Source organism: Mytilus galloprovincialis, chromosome 4 (genome assembly GCF_965363235.1).
Source record: "Mytilus galloprovincialis chromosome 4, xbMytGall1.hap1.1, whole genome shotgun sequence".
In the NCBI taxonomy this organism is placed as follows: Eukaryota; Metazoa; Mollusca; class Bivalvia; order Mytilida; family Mytilidae; genus Mytilus; species Mytilus galloprovincialis.
In genome coordinates, this window is record NC_134841.1 from 90,627,556 (window position 1) to 90,650,382 (window position 22,827).

The window sequence follows — 22,827 nt, forward strand, 5'->3', positions numbered from 1 at the left end:
TTTCAATATACTGTAATGCCATTTGGCATGAAAAGTGCTCCAGCTACATTTCAAAGAATGATCAATAATGTTATAAAAGATTTAGACTGTTGTTATGCTTATATTGATGATCTTATTGTATGTAGTGATAGCTGGGAACAGCATTTAACACATTTGTATGATACTTTTGATAGATTGTCACATTCAAATTTGACTGTTAATCTTGGTAAAAGTGAATTTTGTCAGGCCACTGTTGATTATTTAGGGCATACAGTTGGCCAAGGTCAAGTAAAACCTATTATGGCTAAAGTGGAAGCTATTTCCAAATTTTCACCTCCTACAAATAGAAAACAACTTATGAGATATTTAGGCATGATAGGATTTTACAGGAAATTCTGTTCAAATTTTGCTACTGTTGTTCAACCATTGACTCATCTTTTACGAAAAGATTCTAAATTTATCTGGAGTGAAAATTGTCAAAAAGCTTTTGAAAATAGCAAATCACTTTTAATTAATAGTCCAGTTCTGATTACTCCAGACTTTGAAAAACAATTTAAACTTGCCGTTGATGCAAGCGATGTAGGAATTGGAGCTGTTTTATATCAAGAGACAGATGATAATGTTGAAAAACCTATATCATATTTTTCTAAGAAATTAGATAAACATCAGAAAAATTATTCAACTATTGAAAAAGAGTGTTTTGCAATGTTGTCAGCACTTCAACATTTTGATGTATATTTGAATCCCACTGTATATCCTATTCTTGTTTATACTGATCATAATCCTCTCACCTTCATGCATAAAATGAGAAACAAGAATCAGAGGTTGACAAGGTGGAGTTTATTGTTACAGGAATATGATGTAATTGTAAAACATATTAAGGGTAAAGATAATGTAATAGCTGATGCTTTATCTAGAGCTTATTAAATCACTTTGCATATATTATGTATTTTTGTTCATATTATTCATGGTAAGTTTTTGTTACACTAAAACTTCTTTTAAGGGGGGAGGTGTTATGATATTGTAATTATTATGTTTATTTATGTTGGCCTAATTTGTGTTGTATGGCCTGATAGTTGTTTACCAAATAATCTTATAACTGTGCAGTTTATGAATCACTGGAACAATCACAGAATGATTGGAACTTTCTAGAACGATCCTTATAAAAGATGCGTAATTTAAACTTCTACGTTATTCCAGAAACTTCTGTTGTAACTTTCCAGGATTTTCCACAATGTTCCATTATAGAGTGTTCTAGAATTTTTCCATGACAACACTATATATACAGACACTAAAGTTAAACTCTCATAATTAAACTTGGACATAGACATTGATAGACATTAGTATTCACAGCATTTGGATTGACACTTTTATTCTACAAACAACATCATACTGGATTGTGACATTAGTAGTGAACGTAATATTCAAATTGGATTCCGAAAGATTTCCGGATACAGATAAAGATAACAGATTGGACTCATATTTTGACAGTTAAGTTAACAGTAATATTTGTGTAATACCTTTTGTAAACTTTTGTATATTAAATATTGTTAAATTTTACTATTGATTTGTGTCTTTTGTTGGCTACAATTTAAAGGCGATTTCTGGCCGTAACATAGTATTCGAAGAAAGATCAACAGTTTCATCAAGCAGTTCGAAATCATCATTCAGATCATCTACAACCTCTCGCCAAAGTCAAATGAGCTCAGTCACATTACGAACAAGAGCAAAAGCAAAAGTTGCAACAACAAGATTAAAGTTTGTAGAACTAGAAACAGAAATGAAGAAAAAACAAGCGTCTCTTGATGAGCAAAAAGCAAGAGCCGACAGGGAAAAGGCAAATCTTGCAGCTGAATTAGACTTACTAGAGGCAAAACGCGAAGCTGCCGCGGCAGAAGCAGCAGTTGATGCATTATCAGAATCTCCGGAATCGTCAGAAACTTCAGTTAAATATGAGTTAAACATACAATCAGAGCCATTGGATGCAAAAGCCCGAACTAAGACATACGTTCAACAATTAAACTCAGCAAAACAGGATGTGCAAACTAGAGTTACAAACAACAACCAACATATTGAATCTTCATACCGTGTACCTGAGACTAATTTGGACCCGAGGGTCGAACCCTTCATTCCGCCACAGTCTGTAGCAGGTGATTTTACTCGATATCTGTTGAAAAAGGATCTGCTTCTCTCTAGACTTTCACAGTTTGATGACCGACCAGAGACATATCTCACATGGAAAACGTCTTTCCGTGCTGTCATGGAAGAATTAAAAGTTACACCAATGGAGGAATTAGATCTCTTAGTTAAATGGACAGGTCAAGAGTCAAAACGACACGTCATAAGCATCAAATCCGCCAACACATCAAATCCCTCTATAGGTCTAAGCAGAGCATGGCAACGTCTCAAAGAACGATATGGATATCCCGAAATGTTAGAAGCGTCATTAAAACGGAGAGTTGAACAGTTTCCGAAATTAACTGTAAAAGACAACAAGAAATTGTTCGAATTGTATGATCTTGCATCCGAAATCGATTCAATCAAGAGTACGGAAAAAATGAAACCCCTTCTTGGTCACTATGATTCATCAATCGGAGTTACACCAATGGTAAATAAATTACCACATAATCTTCAAGAAAAATGGACCACAACAGCTGTTAGATACATGAACTATAATGATGTAGCTTCTCCTCCATTTGGCCACTTTGTAGAATTTCTCCGAGATCAGAGTCGTATCAAGAATAACCCAAGCTTCTTTTACGAAACAACACCATTCAAGAAAGAAAACAACTTTCAGAAGCGATCTGAAAGAAACACTCAAATACACGTCAAGAAGACTGAGACAACGGACCCACATAAACCTTTATCTCTACCTGATAATAACTCAGCCAAACAGAAATGTCCGCTTCATCTTACTGAGCACTCGTTGAACAAATGTAAAGTTTTCATGGCCAAGCCCATCGGTGAGAGAATTAAATTTATTAAGGAGAAGAGAATCTGCTTTAAATGTTGCGAATCTACGTCACACATTAAACGAGACTGTAAGAACGTTGTTCGTTGCAAGGAGTGTAACAGTGAAGAACACCCATCTGCTTTACACGTCGATCATACTCATGTGAATTCTTCTACACAACAAACTCAGGACCAAGTTAAACCGTCTGAAAATCGAACAGATAACGGCGGGGAGTGCTCCGGTACAACTAAGGCATTATGCACTCGCATTTGTGGAGGATTTACAGGGAAATCATGCTCAAAGATAATTTTAGTCAATGCATTTTTAAGACAAACCAGAGAATGTTGTACGTCTCTACGTTATGATCGACGATTAGAGTAACAGGACTCTTGCCAGTTCTCAACTATTTGATATGTTGACAGTTGAAGGAGATGAAACAGAATATACACTGGTATCATGCTCAGGTAAAGTCCGTACCACTGGGAGAAGAACTAATGGTTTAGTTGTTGAGTCTATCTCAGAAAATATTCTGCATTAGAAACAAAACGTATATTACAATTTTGTGATATTACGGTAAACAAAATAAATACATAAATACGATTTGAAGTCTGACATAACAGATCAAGATAATGAATCATCTTTACAAATAAAACCAGATGCTCCGCAGGGCGCAGCTTTATACGACCGCAGAGGTTGAACCCTGAACGGTTGGGGGCAAGTATGGACACAACATTCAAGCTGGATACAGCTCTAAATTTGGATTGTGATTAAATAGTTGACACAGCGTAGGTTTCTGACACAGAATGAATGTGGTCTAATGAACTTAAAATTTTTTTTTTGCCTTTGAGCAATTCACTATGCTGTTGAATATTAATCCTGTCAAAAAAATGTTTGAAGAAATTTTCTTTTTATTTATGAAATCTGAAATGAGAAAAATTTACCCCCCCCCCCCATTTTTTTTTTTCACATCCCCCTTTCCCTTTTTCCAAAACTGATCTCAATTCAAATTTCTAATGGAGTTTGCAACAATAACTACTCATTTAAATACATCATAAAATATTAAAATGTAACAAAAGGTGCTTGTTATCACTGAATGGTAAAGATTGTTTTAATTGATCAGTTGGTAGTAAAAGTGAATATACATTGTATATTGTATAAAACAATGATTTAAGTTGACTCAACTACTATTCTGGGCAAAGAAAGATAACTCCAATCAATTGAAAATTTCTTGCTATTGCACAATATTGTGCAATTAGATATTTCTGGCTATTGCGCAATACTGTGCAATTGAAAATATTTGCTATTGCACAATACTGTGCAATTGAAGATTTCTTGCTGTTGCGCAATACTGAGCAATTGAAAATTTCTTGCAATTGCACAATACTGTGCAATTGAAGATTTCTTGCTATTGCTGAATACTGTGCAATTGAAAATTTCTTGCTGTTGCACAATACTTAATATAATAATTTTGGATCCTGATTTGAACCAACTTGAAAACTGGGCCCATAAACAAAAATCTAAGTACATGTTTAGATTCAGCATATCAAAAAAGCCCAAGAATTCAATTTTTGTTAAAATCAAATTTAGTATTATTTTGGACCCTTTGGACTTTAATGTAGACCAATTTGAAAACGGGACCAAAAATTAAGAATCTACATACACAGTTAGATTTGGCATATCAAAGAACCCCAATTATTCAATTTTTGATGAAATCAAACACAGTTTAATTTTGGACCCCGATTTGGACCAACTTGAAAACTGGGCCAATAATCAAAAATCTAAGTACATTTTTAGATTCAACATATTAAAGAACCCCAAGGATTCAATTTTTGTTAAAATCAAACTAAGTTTAATTTTGGACCCTTTGGACCTGAATGTAGACCAATTTGAAAACGGGACCAAAAATTAAGAATCTACATACACAGTTAGATTTAGCATATCAAAGAACCCCAATTATTCAATTTTTGATGAAATCAAACAAAGTTCAATTTTGGACCCTTTGGGCCCCTTATTCCTAAACTGTTGGGACCAAAACTCCCAAAATCAAACCCAACCTTCCTTTTATGGTCATAAACCTTGTGTTTAAATTTCATAGATTTCTATTTACTTATACTTAAGTTATGGTGCGAAAACCAAGAATAATGCTTATTTGGGCCCCTTTTTGGCCCCTAATTCCTAAACTGTTGGGACCTCAACTCCCAAAATCAATCCCAACCTTCCTTTTGTGGTCATAAACCTTGTGTTTAAATTTCACTGATTTCTATTTACTTATACTAAAGTTATTGTGCAAAAACCAAGAATAATGCTTATTTGGGCCCTTTTTTGGCCCCTAATTCCTAAACTGTTGGAACCAAAACTCCCAAAATCCATCCCAACCTTCCTTTTGTGGTCATAAACCTTGTGTTAAAATTTCATAGATTTCTATTCACTTAAACTAAAGTTATAGTGCGAAAACCAAGAAAATGCTTATTTTGGCCCTTTTTGGCCCCTTATTCCTAAAATGTTGGAACCAAAACTCCCAAAATCAATCCCAACCTTCCTTTTGTGGTCATAAACCTTGTGTCAAAATTTCATTGATTTCTATTAACTTTTACTAAAGTTAGAGTGCGAAAACTAAAAGTATTCGGACGACAACGACGACGACGACGCAAGACGACGACGACGACGCCAACGTGACAGCAATATACGACGAAAAATTAAAATTTTTGCGGTCGTATAAAAATCTGATAAGAAGAGTATCCAATCCCACTGCTTAACATTGACACGCCAGTCATAAAGAATAACTGGAATAAAACTCGAATACAATCTACAACAAACATAAAGACTCGTTTGATGCAAGCTACTGCAAACAGGTAAATCCGACATGTGATGAGGTCAAAAAGACTATTTTGTCACAAATAAAATTATATATAAATATACTAAATAAATAAATGATTTGGAAAATACATTGAAGGTATAAAAAGTCAAGAGAATTCTGAATGCAATTAGGTTCTATCCGTGCACTCTGGTTCTAAACCTTGGTTCCATCTGGGTTTTTTTGGTTCTGAACCTTGGTTCTTTGGTTCGAAACCATGGTAACTGGTTCAACATCCGGGTTGTTTGGTTATAGCAACCCAACTTCTTGGTTCCATCTGGGTTCTATTCTAGATCATTCTAATGTTCCTGTTGAACTTGGAGAAGATAACCGCAAGTATCCGAATAAAAAAGATAAAGTAGGTCAAAGACGCTAAAATTGTTTTATAACAATAAACATTTCAGCATCGGCGGTAAAGGAAGCTGTAAGGTATTTATCTTTTCTTTTAATTATTTTCAGTAGGAAACTAGATAAAAATAAAGCATCGTATAGATTTTACAAATAAACCGAAATATACAGTATATCGAACATCCTTTTATTTAATTCAGTCGTTCTGTTTGCATTTATTTTTTCTTTACTCATCCCTTATTTCCGTTAATATTTCTAGAAGTTTTTTGAAACGACATGTCGTTCAATTTGCCGACGATATGTGCATCTAGCCACTTGTCCAGATTATAAACGACTTGCATATTTGAGGGTGGTAAAAAGGGGGGGTGCTTGCACGAAAAAAACGTGAAATAAAACAGAATTTCACGTGGAACGTGAAATAATTTCTGTAATGAACGTTGCACGAAAAAAAAACAAACTTTTATTTGTACCTTTTGTGACTGAGTCACTGTCTTCTTGTATATATTAACTCTTTGTTTTACTTGATATTCCCGATTCAGTATACACATTTATGATATAATTGGTTTACGGCTTTTAAAAAAGTATTTCTTGACGATCCCTGCCAAGTGTTTGAATTTGATTTGAAAAATACCGAGCTAAAATAAGACTGAAAATCACGATGCACGTAAAATTATATAGGCAGAACACGTTGAACGAGGCACCCCTCTTGCACGACTGAACGTCAAATAAAAAAGTAAAAACACGTTGAACGTAAAATAAAAAACGGTGATCACGTTTCAAAAAAATAACCCTTTATCACCCACATATTTATTTGAATGATTGCATATTTATTTTTAAGTTCGACTGAATTTTATTTAATTGGATTTGTAGTAATGCCAGATTTGATAGAAATACATGTGAAGTATATGTAACAAATCGTTTTGTTCAAAACAAAATGTTAAAAGACATATAAAAAGAAAGATGTAGTCAATTTAAGTTAGTAAGCTTTAAAATTGGTTGCAAAAATAAGCCATAAAATATCACAAAAATGTATATGTACAATAAATTTGTCAAATTTGAAACTCCTTGTGAAGGGGGTGCATATAATCATCCCCCCCCCCCAAAAAAAAGAAATCAAAACTAAGATTAAATATTTTTATAATAAAATTGTGTGTGTGTGTTAATGACAGTGCTAGTGGGATGATTATTACCAGCACAATAATCAGAATTTCTGTGTTGGTGCCATAGTGGAGAGGTATAAGGTGTTACCCTAGTCCGTCCTTCCCGAACATCCCAAAATATGAGTTCCGTTCTCCTAACTTTAGTTTGCCTCAACAAATATTGGGAAATACTACAAAACTTATACACAATATAAAAAAGAAAATGTGGCATGAGTGTCAGTGAGAACTCTCCACAAGAGACCAAATCACCGTCAGAAAGTAACAACTATAGGTCACCATACGGCCTTCCACAATGAGCAAAGTCCATACACAATAGTCAGCTATAAAAGGCTACAAAATTACAATGCAAAACAATTCAAACGAGAGAACTAACGGCCTAATTTGTGTACAAAAAACAAATATGTAACACATAAACAAACGACAATCACTGAATTACAGGCTCCTGACTTGGGACAGGCACATGCATACATACAGAGTAAGGCGGGGTTAAATTTGTTAACGGGATCCCCACCCTTTACCCAATATGGCTTGAGTGCCAATGAGAACTTTCCACAAGAGATCAGATGACACAGGAATTAACAACTATAGGTCACAATACGGTCTTCACCAATGAGCAAAGGTCATACCTCATAGTCACCTATAAAAGGCACCGAAATGACAATGTCAAACAATTCAAACGAGAATAGAAACTGACAAATTTATGAACAAAAAATGAACGAAAAACAAATATGTAACACATAAACAAACGACAAACACTGAATTACAGGTTCCTGACATGCGACAGGCACATACATACCGAATTAGGCGGGATCCCCACCATCCCCCTAACCTGGGACAATGCTTATTACCACACAACACAAAATAAAATTTGAAATTTGGTAGCGTCACTTTTACCGTTTATGAGAATTCGCGTCCGTATAAAAACATAGAAAATGCTGAATTTTTCGTTTCCGTTCTCTAAATAAGTTTTACTCAATCAAACGTTATAAACCTTATACGCAATGCTTATTACCCCATAACACAGATCTATGAAGTTCGATATTGGGTGGCATCACTTTTACTGTTCATGAGTCATTATATGTAAAAAGATGTGGTACGAGTACCAATGATACAAATGTCAACACGGAGCCTTAAGATAGGAAAATGTTAAATCTGTTGTTACCGTTCTTCAACTTCAGTTTGCCTTAACCAAATATTTTGAAACTTGTACATCATGCTTATGGTCACAAAACGGTCAAAATAACGTGAATCCTGCATCTATATGTGGAAGTTAACTGATGTTTTTTTCACAAGCGGGGGCATCTGTGGCCCATTGACATATTTTACATTTATTTAAGTAAACAGCTTATTCACTTCCATTGAATTCTAATTCTAGAATTAACTTGTATATTTTTTTCAGGATCTCGGTGCAGTTTGGTAACAGACAACAATATCACGAAAGTTTATCATGGTACACGTAACAATGTCTTATGTCATGATGCACTACACCTGCCAAATACAGAAAACCTAGGTTAGAGATAGAAACACAAGACATATAATAAAACTCAATGGAACGGTATACTTGTATTGCAGGTTACTACAATTTCCTTCAAAATAGAACATAAACTCTCGCCACAAAATTAAAACCGTCTTTCACAAAAGTTTAACAGGATTCTTTGCAACGATTATCTTACCACTGTCAATTGAGAATAGAGTCGTGCAGTTATGTCAATAAATTTAAACGGTTAGCACTAAAAACTAGGGTTAACCATTAATTTCAAACCTAACCATGACTTTTTTTTGTGATAGTTCAATGGTAAACTGATGGAAACCCATGATACAGTCATGAAATTTAGTATTTGCAATTGTACGACCAAAACAATACAAGACAGAGTTGTAAACAAATGAAAGTAATGATACATACTAATTTTTAAGCACAATGCACAAATGAGGAACCGTAGTTTTCATTCAATTTATTTATCTAAAATGTACGCTTGCGTTAAACAATGGAAATTAACACTGTTTATTTATATAAACGATCAATCTTGTAAATAAATAAATAAATAATCTTTATTTCAAGAGGATGATCCCATTAGTTAAAACTAATCTTCCTGAGAGTCCTCAAAATAATAATAACATATTTATAAGTACATAGAGTATTATAAAGTTATATTATACACAATATACAATTGTATTTAAATAATAATGAAAAAGCATATTAATTTGCACAATTGATGAAAAATGTGTAACATTTTGTTTTAAAAGATACAAGTGTATTACTCATTTTTATTTCATTTGGTAAACTGTTCCATATTTGAGAACCTAAATATGCAAATGTTTTCTTTAAAAAAATTGTTTTTGGTTTTACAAGCATGATTACTTTCTATACTTGATAGCTACAGAGCCCGCCCTACCAGTAGTTTTGCTTATGATTTCAAAATTTATATTGAATCTATACTCGGAGCGGAAAAGTTCTGACAGCAAGAACTGGAAAACATATGTCAAAAGTGCCAGTCTGCCTAAGAATCAGGCAGTGGTGAAAACATGATAAAAATACCCACCCTATTTGACATTGATTTCAGTTCATAATATGTAGTTATGCACAAAAATAACATTCATTTCCATTTTCTGTTCTGGTAATAGAAGATACAATTTGGTTGAATTACACTAGAAATTAACAAAAAAGGGAGATAACTCTGTAATTTGCTATCATTCTAACCAATTTTCTAACCAAGTTATTTGATATTACCAGACACACACAAACAAAAGACCAATTATTTTTAACTCAGGATGATGGTTAGTATTAAATAGCATGATTAGCTCGGTGGGTTTTTTCTAATCATGTTTTAATTTTTACCTAAATTGCCTGATTCTTACAAAGACTGGCACTTAATTATCCGAAGATGTTGTATCATTAGTTGTTGAAAAAAAATTTACAAAATAAAACAATTTTTAGCAGTACAGTATACGTAATAATCAAAGTAAATACGATATATTGACTAATCGGACGATTTGTTCGCTTTTATTGCTATAATTATCGTTCAAACTTCTTCTCATTAAAATCAGGAGAATAAAAATAATTTGAAAACTTTTAAAACTTTACATACTATTAATTGATTTTTTGAAGATCAACAGCATTCTTCTTGTTGACTGGGCATCATTAAATAAGACTTAAATGAGAACATTTTCATCATCCTCAGTTCACTTTTCCAATCTGAACAAAGCGGAAGGAATAATATAAAAATACATAAATTGGGACATGAGAAAAAGTTTATGTCCCCTCTTACATATAACGTTATAAAGGGAAGGTATATTCACTGGAGGTTATGTTGTATTCGGGGACTGAGTTGTGTTAACATTCAAATTATTGTATCCCAAATATGTCAAGACTGAGGTTTTCAGTTCGAATCCCGCTCGTAGTAGGTGAGCTTGACTTTAAACTTAATTGATTAGGATTGTCGGTTTCCTAAGAAGGTCGGGCACTCTGACATACCCTTACAATAAAAACTGACCGCCATGGAATAGCCAATAGTGCTGAAAATGGTTAAACATCAATCAATAAATGCATTTTAATGCTACAGACATTGACCTCTTAAAAAATAAAATAAAAAAATGATCGAATAAATGTGTGTGTGTGTGTGTGTGTGTGTGTGTTTGTTTGTGTGGATCCAGGCATCCATGAATATTAAAATGTAATTATACAACCAAAACATGATAAAAAAAAATCCAACAATATCAAAGTTATCTTAAGATATTAGCTCTTTTATGTGTATGCCATATGGATAAGGAACATCAAGTTCCTATAAAAATTCTCTCTCGAACCCACCACTAGGTATAATTTCAATCGGTAATTCTGCTTCTTTCTATTCTGTGCAGGGGTCTTTTTGGAGCATTATTGCATAATCGGAGCTCTGTTTATTGAAAAACTTGTCATTGAGATTGTGGCATGACCACTTTAGTATTGTGTCCATTGAAGAAACGACTTTCTATCTCTCCTGTCCATTGAGGCGTTTTCGGACTGAATGATTTACCTCAGTAACACATTGTAGGTCACAGACAGAACATGCTAAATTTTAAATGGCACTTAAGAATTTTTTAGGGACACATTATAAATTATCGAGTTGTTCCTATCGATGAATTGTGAAATACAAACTTTTTAATAGGTCGGTTCAATGAATATATTTTTAATGTTGACGAATAATACAAGAAAATAGAAAAGTCAAAACAAAACAAAATATTAAAAATGAAATATATATGCCTTCAATCACAAAAAGATTGAATAAGATTTATAATAAACATGTTTGAAGAGCAGTATAAGCTCTTATGAGTCTAAAATGTTATCAAAATACGATTTTTGTCTATATGTTGTTTCAATGTTATCATTTGAATTTGTCTGTCTTGATTATGGAATGCCCATATTGTCAAGTTCTCTAGACATCTGACAAATTGCACATGGACCACAAAACTGCATCACGAGACAGTCATTGCACACAGTACCCTGAAATTAAAAAAAAAAGTATTGTAATGATGGAATAACTAGTAAGTAATTCACTGCCAAAAAAAAAATGCAAATTTACATTATTCACAGGCAATCGTTGAATCATATGATAAAAATATCATAACATATCATTTTTTAATATTAGATGTAGTATCAGTTTACGATAATAATATACCTCAAAAACAGTTCGAGTAAGACATGGCTCTGTAATTATACATCCAGTCATTTTTCTGTGATAATTTTTACATTTTTATCTTTCAATTTTGCTAACTTGCTTTGTCTATATGACTTTTTTATGTTTGTTACCTGTACCAAGTCGGATATATGACAGTTGGTGTACAGTCGTTCATGATTTTTGATAACTTTTTACAGAAAGAAACATGCCGACTTTTTGGCTAATAGTGAAGGATTTTCTTTGATATGGACAGCTATCCAAAGCAAACAAGTCCAGTTAGATTGAAATTGTTTGAAAGATAGGATCTTGGAGTTGTTGCACTGCCCCTAACATTTATTGCACATGTAGACCATAGCGTGGGTTTTTAAACGATATTGACTCGTTGTAACTAGTTTTGGAAATGATATTAACGCTATGCTACTATTTTTGGAAATGATATTAACGCTATGTTACTGTTTTTGAAAATGATATTAAGGCTATGTTACTATTTTAGTAACATGGTGTCACTATCCTTTCTTTATATAGCAACGTCGAGTCATTATGTCAAAACAATGAAAAAATACAAAATATATTTTGGAAACACGTGACCAAATAAACCAATGAGAATCAAGAAAAATTAAACAATACTTTAAAATATTTCAATATATATATAACTTTGTTTTAAACCATGATTTTATAGTTCTTCAAGTGAAAATAATCCAGAATGTATCGTCCAATGAATTTCTATCCCATTAAATATCAGAATTAAACAATTAAACATGACAGGCAACTGCAAATTCTCACCTGAATTCCACCAAGTGTTCTGATTCTAGATCTCATGGTAATAGACCCACCAGGCACACAAAATGGCATACAAGCACAATCACCTTGTCTGCCTGAAAGATTACATGTCATGCATGGCAAACAGAACCACGATATAATACCTGCAAAATAATAATAAAATGGCATTCAAACACAATAAACAAATCTGCCTGATATATTACATGTCATGCATGGCAAACAGAACCACGATATAATACCTGCAATATAATAAAACAATTCTGACAGATAGATTACATGTCATGCAGGGCAAATAGAACCACGATATAATACCTGCAACCTAAAAAAACAATTCTGACAATTCTGCTGTATATCTATGTTTCCCTAGATCTGCTTATTTGCATGACAAAAGAAATTCCTTACTTCGATGCATGTTTGTGTTTCGGTTTCGGTTTATGTATATATTCGGACAATTGTTTTCTGTGTTGAACATGATTTTAAAGTATGTTAATACGTATCGTTACGTGCTATGCCTATCACATACTAAATGTGTGTTTCATAATGTTGTATTTATAATATGGAAAGAAAAATATGAATTAAATGTGTATATAACGCTTTATCAAGAACACAGATGAATGAATACCGAATCAATCCACCATTTTCTACATTAGAAAATGCCTGTACCAAGTCAGGAATATGACAGTTGTTATCCATTCGTTTGATGTGCTTGGACTTTTGATTTTGCCTTTTGATTTTTGATTTTCCTTTTTGAATTTTCCTCGGAGTTCAGTATTTTTGTGTTTTTACTTTTCACTAGAAGAAGTATTTTTCATTAAGCCTGTAACTAGTTTTGGAAATGATATTAACGCTATGCTACTATTTTTGGAAATGATATTAACGCTATGTTACTGTTTTTGAAAATGATATTAAGGCTATGTTACTATTTTAGTAACATGGTGTCACTATCCTTTCTTTATATAGCAACGTCGAGTCATTATGTCAAAACAATGAAAAAATACAAAATATATTTTGGAAACACGTACAAAAATACAAAAACCCCAAGGAACATTCAAATCGCAAAGTCCCTTATCAAAGGGAAAATCAAAAGTTCAAACACATCAAACAAATGGAAAAAAGTAAAACCGCAAAAATACTGAACTCCGAGTAAAATAAAATCGGAAAGTCCCTAATCACATGGCAAAATAAAATGACAAAACACATAAAAAACGAATGGACAACAACTGTCGTATTCCTGACTTGGTACAAGCATTTTCTCATGTAGAAAATAGAAAAGTAAATCTCGTTTTGTAGCTAGCTAGCACTACCTCTCAATTGTATGACAGTCCATACATTTTTATTAAATTGATAACAATAATGTGTTAACAAGACAAACTGACATAATAGGTCAAAATGTCAAAAACATGCTGTATCAGCAGTAAACATTGAGTTATAATATTGATCACTATAAAAACAAAACATTATCTTGTGGTACAGTGTATTTATACAAAAATCAAGATTGTATTGATTTTATCTTTTCAGATGTTATCATTATTATAGTATCTTGCTTTCGCCACTTTTGGTCTCGAGCATACATCAGTTACAAGGCTGTCATTAAATAGTGAAACATAGTGAAACATTTGTTGATATTGAAATTATCCGCAAGACAAAAAATATTTTTGCAATTCTTCAATTTATCATTGTACTTTCAAAAAAATATTTTAAAATACATATACGAATTTGTTATAAGACTTTGTACATTAACGTTTTTCTTACATGTTTTGATATCTGTGAAACAGTCAAAAATACCAGTGGACCAGTTTCGATGACCATGAACTGTTGAGACAAGCAAGCTCCCAGGCTGGGGTTGCGGTTGTGTGGTAATTGGTGCTGCCATCTGTTAAAAAGAATCAATCCATACACTAACGGGATATCAAACCACAACAATCGATTCGTAAAACTTTTTAAAAGTCGGATTTGGACAACATTTTTTGTCATGGACATGCAATCTATTGATAATCTAAAGTAATATCGAATCAAATCATGGCAATCAATTCGTTTACCTACGGGACTCAGGCCCGTAGCCAGGAATTTCCAAGGGGGGGGGGGGGGGGGGGGTTCGTTAGACTCATGAACTCGACTGTTAACAGTCACAATTTGAACAAAACGCTGATTTAAACAGTGCTTATTTGATTTCAAGGGAGGGGGGTCGTCCGAACCCCCCAAACCCCCTGGCTACGGGTATGGGACTATCAGCCCACGACAAGAAATCCACCAATCTAAAGGAATATCGAACACTAACGTTATTGAATATTATACAACTACAAGCAAACCTACTATTTGACGGAACATAGAACCACGGTACTCAATCCGTTAACGTAATGGACTATCAGACAACGACAAGTAAACCTACTATCTAACGGAACATAGAACCACGGTACTTAATCCGTTAACGTAGTGGACTGTCAGACAACGACAAGCAAATCGTCAATCTAGCGGAACATAGAAGCACGACAATCAATTCGTCAACCAAGTAGCAATAATTCCGTTTATCAGTGTATAATCGGACCCCGACAATGAATTCTTGTTCATAAAAACAGAATGGTCAACTAAAATCTGCTTGAAGGGACAAATGATAGTTTTAATATTAGAAATCACTTCAATTCGGTCATTCATTATGCAACTGTGATCACCGACTTGTTCTTTTATTCGTATTAGGCAGTCTCTACACAGACGCTTCTCTATGAGCAAATTAAAGAGGATAACTGGTTATCAATTACCTTTACCTTTCGCTATATAAATGATGACCATTTCACAGAATGATTCTAAGTTTAGTTATTATGTACGCTACATATATCCCAATCTTGATGTCATGGATCATGGGTTACTACTTGTAGGAAAGCTTTAACACCATGTCTTTCAAGGGGTGAATATGAGAAGATTCTTTCAACAATTTTCAAGGATTAACAGAAGGTTTCAGCGAATACGAATCTTAACAGTATATAAGTATAAAAAGATAGCAATACCACAATTTTCCTAAAATAAAAGCGTGTACTTTATGTATAATAAAGTATGGGGTCGACCATTTATTGTATTTAAAGATTACTTAATAAGCACTTCATATATCTAATATATTAATATCAGAATCCTCAGAAGGTTTACAAAATTGTCTAAATAAGTTAAATACTTATTGTGAAAAATGGAACTTGACTGTCAATCTTGACAAGACAAAAACAATGATATTTAATAAAAGTGGTAAAAAACTTACTAAAGACAAGTTTGTATTGAATAATGAAGTAATTGAATGTTGCACAGAATATAAATATTTAGGTATTCTATTCAAGCCATCAGGAATTTTCACTAATGCAGTAAATCTTCTATGTAAAAAAGCTTCTAAGGCATTGTTTTGTATAAAAAAAATACTCTACTCAGATAAGATGGATGTTTTTTTTCCCATATGAAACTATTTAATTATTGTGTTAGCCCAATATTACTGTATTGTAGTGAGATATGGTCGCTAAATATTGTGAAGAACAACAAAACTCTTGAATCTCAATATTTATCTATGGAATCAGTAAAACTCCAAATCAAATTTGCGAAAGGTCTTCTAAATGTTAATTCAAAGGCAGTAAATACAGCGGTATTAGCTGAATTGGGAATGTACCCTATTGGTATACAGGCCCTTAAGTCTTCTGTAGGATTTTGGTTACATATTTTAAAGTCAAATGAAAATGAGTCATTATTATATAATGTTTATAAATCTAACAAGCAGTTAAATAATGGATTTGCTTCAAAAGTTAAAATGCTACTTTCAAAATTGAATTTCACTCATGTTTGGGAAAATCAATGTACCTTCTCTAAAACAAAATTACTTTTAGCCATCGTGAAGAAGCTCAATGAAAATTACATTATATTTTGGAGAAATTGTCTCTTTAATGATGATAATTCAATAAATGGAAATAAACTAAGAACCTACAGAAAATGTAAAGTAAAGTATGAACTAGAAAAGTACCTTTTATTGAATTTAGATAAAAATGTTACAAAAAATTATGCTAGAATAAGAATAAGTAATAGTATGCTGGCTGTTGAACGTGGTAGATACAACAAAACAGCTTTAGAAAATAGAATATGTCCTTTATGCCATAAAGAGGTGGAAGATGAATTTCATTTTATCATAACATGTTCAGAAATTAATAAAACTAGGATCAAAATGTTTGATGAAATATCTAGTATTGTCCCCTGTTTTAATTCAATGAGTGAAGAAAACAAATTTGATTTTATATTTTCCTGCGAAGAATGTGATATTTTACTTATCATTGTTAACTACATAAGTGAAATGTATAATGAAAGAAACAATTATAATGTCAATATATGAACTGTGTAATTGATGGCTCAACTTATAATGTTATATATATTATAACATATTTTTTGTAACATAAGCATAATATTTTAATTGATAATTTTAAAGAGGAGGCATGCTGTCAAAAATAGTATTATAATTAATACTAATAATCTATGTTTTTGTTTTTCTTTCAATGCTACATGTTTGTAGTGTTTAATGACTATCGTTTTGTATTTAATATGCCACTGTCTGTTTGTTTGTTTTTGTTGTATATTTTAGTAACAATCCTATTGTTTGGATTTTATACTAATAAAATTCTTATTCTTATTTTTATTCTTATATCTACCGGAAATAAGTTAGAAAAATTCAGTTTAAACACTTAATGAATCGTAACTGATACATGTGACACATCAAACACGAGCATGGAATATCGTCTCAGTATAGAAGACAGACTTCGATTAAAAACAAGAAAAGGATGAAACGAAACAAATGTTGTTAATCTTATAAAAAGCTACAACAAAAATAACAAAGATATGTTGTTTATATAGACAGTTGTAGGAATGTCTTCAATGTAGAACTTAATAAGACGGTTACAAAAAATGGAGTAAGGCATCCATATCCTCCCTGAGTATCTGAGACCACTCCTGGATTTGGTAGAACTCGTCTTTCTCGGTCTTTGGTTTTCTATGTTGTGTTATGTGTACTGTTGATTGTCTTTTAGTCATTTTTTTTACAATGAATTTGTCAGTTTGTTTTTGACTTTTGAGTTTGAATATACCTTTGGTATCTCTCGACTTTCTTTTAATACAATAACCATATGCGTAGTTCGACTTCTAATATCTCTTCAGGAATGATAGAACAAAACAATGTGAAAATCCGAAGTTTAATAAAAAAAACAACATTGAAGTGCTGATCAAACCAAAACGAAACAAAAATTATATATGACCCCGATAAAGAATTAGAGCTATATATGCACGAGGGAGATGCATTACTTTATTTTGGATGATATACCAAAAAAATATAACAATCAGTTGCAATAAACAAAATACGTATGGGCATGCCCATACCGGTGTTTTGGCTATTGGGCTGTTGATACCATCAGAAACTAAAAGTCCAACAGTAGAGGTATAGACCAAATGGCAAGAAATGAACGCATCAGAGATTTCAGGCTTGACATTAAGTATCACATTAACGGTACCAATTCCAATGTACCAGATGCACATTTCGATTATTATTGTCTCTTCAGTGATGCTCGAGACAAACATATATGAATACAAATTTGGATACAACGTTATAAAATAAAAGCTTTTTAATATAAAGGGAAGTATTCATTACAAAAACTAGCGTCCTCTTCGGTGATCGATATATAGTTCTTTGATCTAATTTTCAAGGTCCATTAATGGATAGTTTTACTTAAATTGTTCATGCATGCAGAAGTATATGTTCTAGTAAGATATTATGCCATTCAAAGTAAGCAAAATGGAGAGGTGAACTGAATAGTTTGCATTTTTATCAGTTGTGAAAATATGTCGAAAACTCTTGTTGTACGTACTTAAAGGATAACCGTAAAACGAAAAGAATAACAAACATTATCTTGAACTAAATGATTGTACTTGACCTATAATATAACGACCATATTTATTTAGAATCTTGTGATACACTTTATATCTAAACAGATAAATAGACTAAGCAAATGTGTTAAATATGCATATGTTTTTACTGAATTTTACACACGTGGCGGGATTTAATGTTAATCAAGACAGTTTTTAGAAGAGATTTAAAATAGTGGAGTGACAAATCGAAAAAGTCGCTTATTTAAGGAGTCCAAAATGTCTCAAATATTCGATTTTTCAACCCCCCCACTTTTTGATCTTTGAATGCAGTTTTCAAAAATCTTCACCACTTTGGCATTCTACGACATGCCTTAATCAAAGGATATTATATTTATCTACAAAATATGACAAAAATTAGCCGTGAGGTATTTCGGTCCATTAAATTTTCAAATTACCTTATTTGTCACGGTACTAAAAGAATAAGAATTTGGAATGACAAAATCAAGTTATCATATTTTTTCCCTGTTGCTGTCATGCCAGCTCCAGGCCTCAATTGAACTGATTAAAAGATTATGTCTTCATCATATAAATATCAAGAGCAATTCCTCTCGTTAGGGATTTAGTATCATACCTACATAAAATATATGAACATAACCTGTGTCATGCCATCAAATGGTTTTAAAATAAAATTGTGTTTATTTCCGATCCATTTGTTGTTAACGATTGATTTGGTCAGTTTTTATGGACTTTTCATTTTTTTAAATTTACAATGGAGTTGCTATTTTTGTTATACTTTATAATCTACATCTCAAACATATCCCAGCGAACTTAAGATAACGCATACTACAATAACCTGAATAAGAAATTATAATTACCGGAAACTGTTAAACACTTAGATATATACTTTAACGAGCAATGTGTACCATTTCTCCATCGCGCCATTACATTACTTTGAAGACTGAATAAAATTGAGAATGGAAATGGGGAATGTGTCAAAGAGACACCAACCCGACCATAGAAAAAAAAAAACAACAGCAGGTCACCAACAGGTCTTCAATGTAGCGAGAAATTCCCGCACCCGGAGGCGTCCTTCAGCTGGCCCCTAAACAAATATATACTAGTTCAGTGATAATGAACGCCATACTAATGAAGACTGCCAAGCACGGTTGTGACAAAATAATACTTAATAAACAATAGACTAGAAAGAAAGTCATAAATTTTGTACTTCTTCCACATTTATGGGATAAACAAATTTCCATCTAGTTTTGCAGTAAATACCCGTATAACAAAAATTTAAAAAAAAAAGGAATTTGTTTCGTTGATATGATATGGCAACTTTTTTTTTTATATATCTATACATATTTTATACATTTTCCATCCCAAACTTTTGGTCTCGTCCATGTGTACCGTTCCTGGTGACAGTTATAGAAGAAAATACTGATCACATTTCCCTCTACCCCCACCCCCTTTCCGACATCGCCAGATATATTCTTACACGGAAAATAAACGAACATGTAAAATAAACCTAATAGAGGCATTGATTTACAGAGAAAATTATCCTTACCATTAAATTATACAAAAGTATAAAAATACACACCTTCTTACTTGGTTATCCTCTTGAGACTTGTCAATTAATGTTTTTGTTATACAATCAACCTTTTATACATAGTTATCAAATTATGTGAAGTGGAGAAGGCCTTTGAAGGGAACCTTGAAACTTAATGTAAATTCAATTTCCACATTATAAGAATATTAAGTATTCTTAACATAAAACGTACACGTATATCAAATCGACATTTGTCGTTGTTATTTTATGTATTATTTCGTAACCAATAAGACAGCAATATCTTGAAAATGTGCCATTCTTGTGGGCCTCAACCAAATGAAATTTACTATGATACGTCACAACAGTGAAATACTTGTTCCAGCAGAATTGTATCCTATCAAATTAACAGATACTATGAATAAAGATTGTTAAACTATAAATAAAGATGATTAGGTTTACATAGGACAACTTTGCTTGTCATATTTTGCCTATTTGTTTAGTCCGAGATTATTCTGACGTCCAACGACTGTTTTGTCAGACAAGCACGGTCCCAATTTGTCTAGCAAACCAGCCGTTGGACGTCAAAATAATATCTGACTACCAGTAGGTTACAAGCTAAAATAAATATAACATTTTCGAAAACGTGAACTTAAAATGATATCCTCTCTTTTTGACAGTTACATTCAAAGGGTAAAAGTTGATTTGAACCATATTCTGAATCAATTATATTGAGAACAATTTTTTACAAACATATTACAAGTATGCACATTAAATAGATGTATCCTGCCGAAATGACTTTAAATAAAGCTAATACCAACAATGAAACCTGAACTTCTTGGATGTTGATGTCTTCATCTTTAACGGGAACCTTACTACCAAAATAAATTTATGATAAAAGAAATGATTTTTCGTTTCCTATTATTAATTATCCAATTTTAGATGGTAACGTTCCCTTGTCATCATCTTAAGGGGTTTATATATCTCAACTTGTTCCATTCGCTCGTGTATGTAACAACGTAATTTGTTCTAACGAAAGAAATATATGTATTACACCAGGCTTTTCGATATTACAAATATAACTCAACATGAAGACATCTCATACGTTCAGGTATTTCAAATCCAATCATTTATGGTAATATTCTTCACAGAGCACAAAAATGTCGTTATTCACCTTAAAATCTAACCAAACCTCTAAACAGACGTATTTTAAAGGAGGGATATTGTTACGATACCGTTTTCAGATCAATAGGGATGACATATGTTGGTATAAATATTGATTCAGTCATGTGCATCGGTAAATAAAAACATTTATTCTAAATCCATGTGTTGGCATGCTACGGGTTTTGTTCTTCTAGTATATTTTATGATGGTGTGATATTAAAACCCGAACGGCAGGGAATGTGTTTGATTTTCCTATGATTAAGTCATAACCGTGTAATCAGTTTAATTGAGGTCTTGAGCTGGCATGTTGAAGTAACTGTCTTTTGTTACCTATTCTCACATCAGACTTGGGCGTCTTTTTAACTGGGTTTTATTGTACAAATTGTTGTGTGTTTATTTATTCAACATTGTCTAGATGTACATATATAGGAGAGGGTTAAGATCTAAAAAAAAAAAAAAAAAAAAAAAAAAAACCTATTTAACCCCTCCGCGTTTTTGCACCTGTCCAAATTCAGGAGCCTCTGGCCTTTGTAAGTCTTGTATGATTTTTTATTTTAGTTTCTTGTGTATAATTCGGAGTTTATAATGACGTCCATTATCACTGAACTTGTATACATTTTTGTTTAGGGGCCAGCTAAAGCACGCCTCCGGGTGTGGGAGTTTCTCGCTGCATTGAAGATCCATTGGTGGACTTCGGCTGTTGTCTGCACTTTGATCCATTCCCCATTTCTATTCTCAATTTTATTTATCTGTATCCGTTTACGAATTCGATATCCAATAACCATACTTATACCAGAAACAGCCTTTTCATCAGCAAACATGAAATAGTTAAATTGACCAGGAAAAAAATGCCTTCTTAAAACTGAGAGCTGATGTTTGTCACGTTTGTTTAAAAGATAGATTAGTTATGTCATATTTAACGGAATTGCACGTATGCATTTCCAAGGCTATTTGTATGTAACATGGTTATACTGAATTGGCATAGATGAAGGCAACAGTAGTATACCGCTGTTCGAAATTCATAAATCGATAGAGAAAATACAAATCCAGGTTACAAACTAAACTGAGGGAAACGCATCAAAATTAAGAGAACTACGACACAACAGAAACATAACATTAAAATGTAACACACACAGAAATGAACTATAATATAACAATGGTCATTTCCCTGACTTGGCACAGGGCATTTTAAAATAAAAATGGTGTGTTGAACCTGTTTTTGTGTCATGCCAAACCTCCCGCTTTAATGGCAATGTTGATTATAACATTAAAATGACAATAGTACTTCAAGTATTTTACTTCTCTGTCGTTTTGTTTGTTAGTTATTCCTTTTAATGACATATATATAATTCTTTAATTTATCTTACTTTATATCAGTATTAATGTCCAATGACCTTTTTTCTAGTTATTTTTTATGAAGAAAAACACTATTTAAAGAAGATGGCAGATGTTATGCTTAACCAATAAAAAAAACCATGAAAAAATCTTATAATTAAAAAAAAAATAAAAATAGATAAACGAAG

The 22,827-nt window shown here is 32.5% G+C and overlaps 1 protein-coding gene across 1 annotated transcript; it reads right to left on the minus strand.

Moving 5' to 3' along the window:
- Positions 1–11,443: 11,443 nt before the first annotated feature.
- On the minus strand, positions 11,444–20,292 carry LOC143073363 (cornifelin homolog B-like). The gene is made up of 4 exons (XM_076248845.1): positions 20,195–20,292; positions 14,479–14,599; positions 12,730–12,869; positions 11,444–11,771 (listed from the first exon to the last, which is right to left on the minus strand). The coding sequence occupies exons 2-4, from the start codon at positions 14,597–14,599 to the stop codon at positions 11,676–11,678; spliced, it is 357 nt and encodes a 118-aa protein (XP_076104960.1). The 5' UTR covers positions 20,195–20,292; the 3' UTR covers positions 11,444–11,675.
- Positions 20,293–22,827: the final 2,535 nt, after the last annotated feature.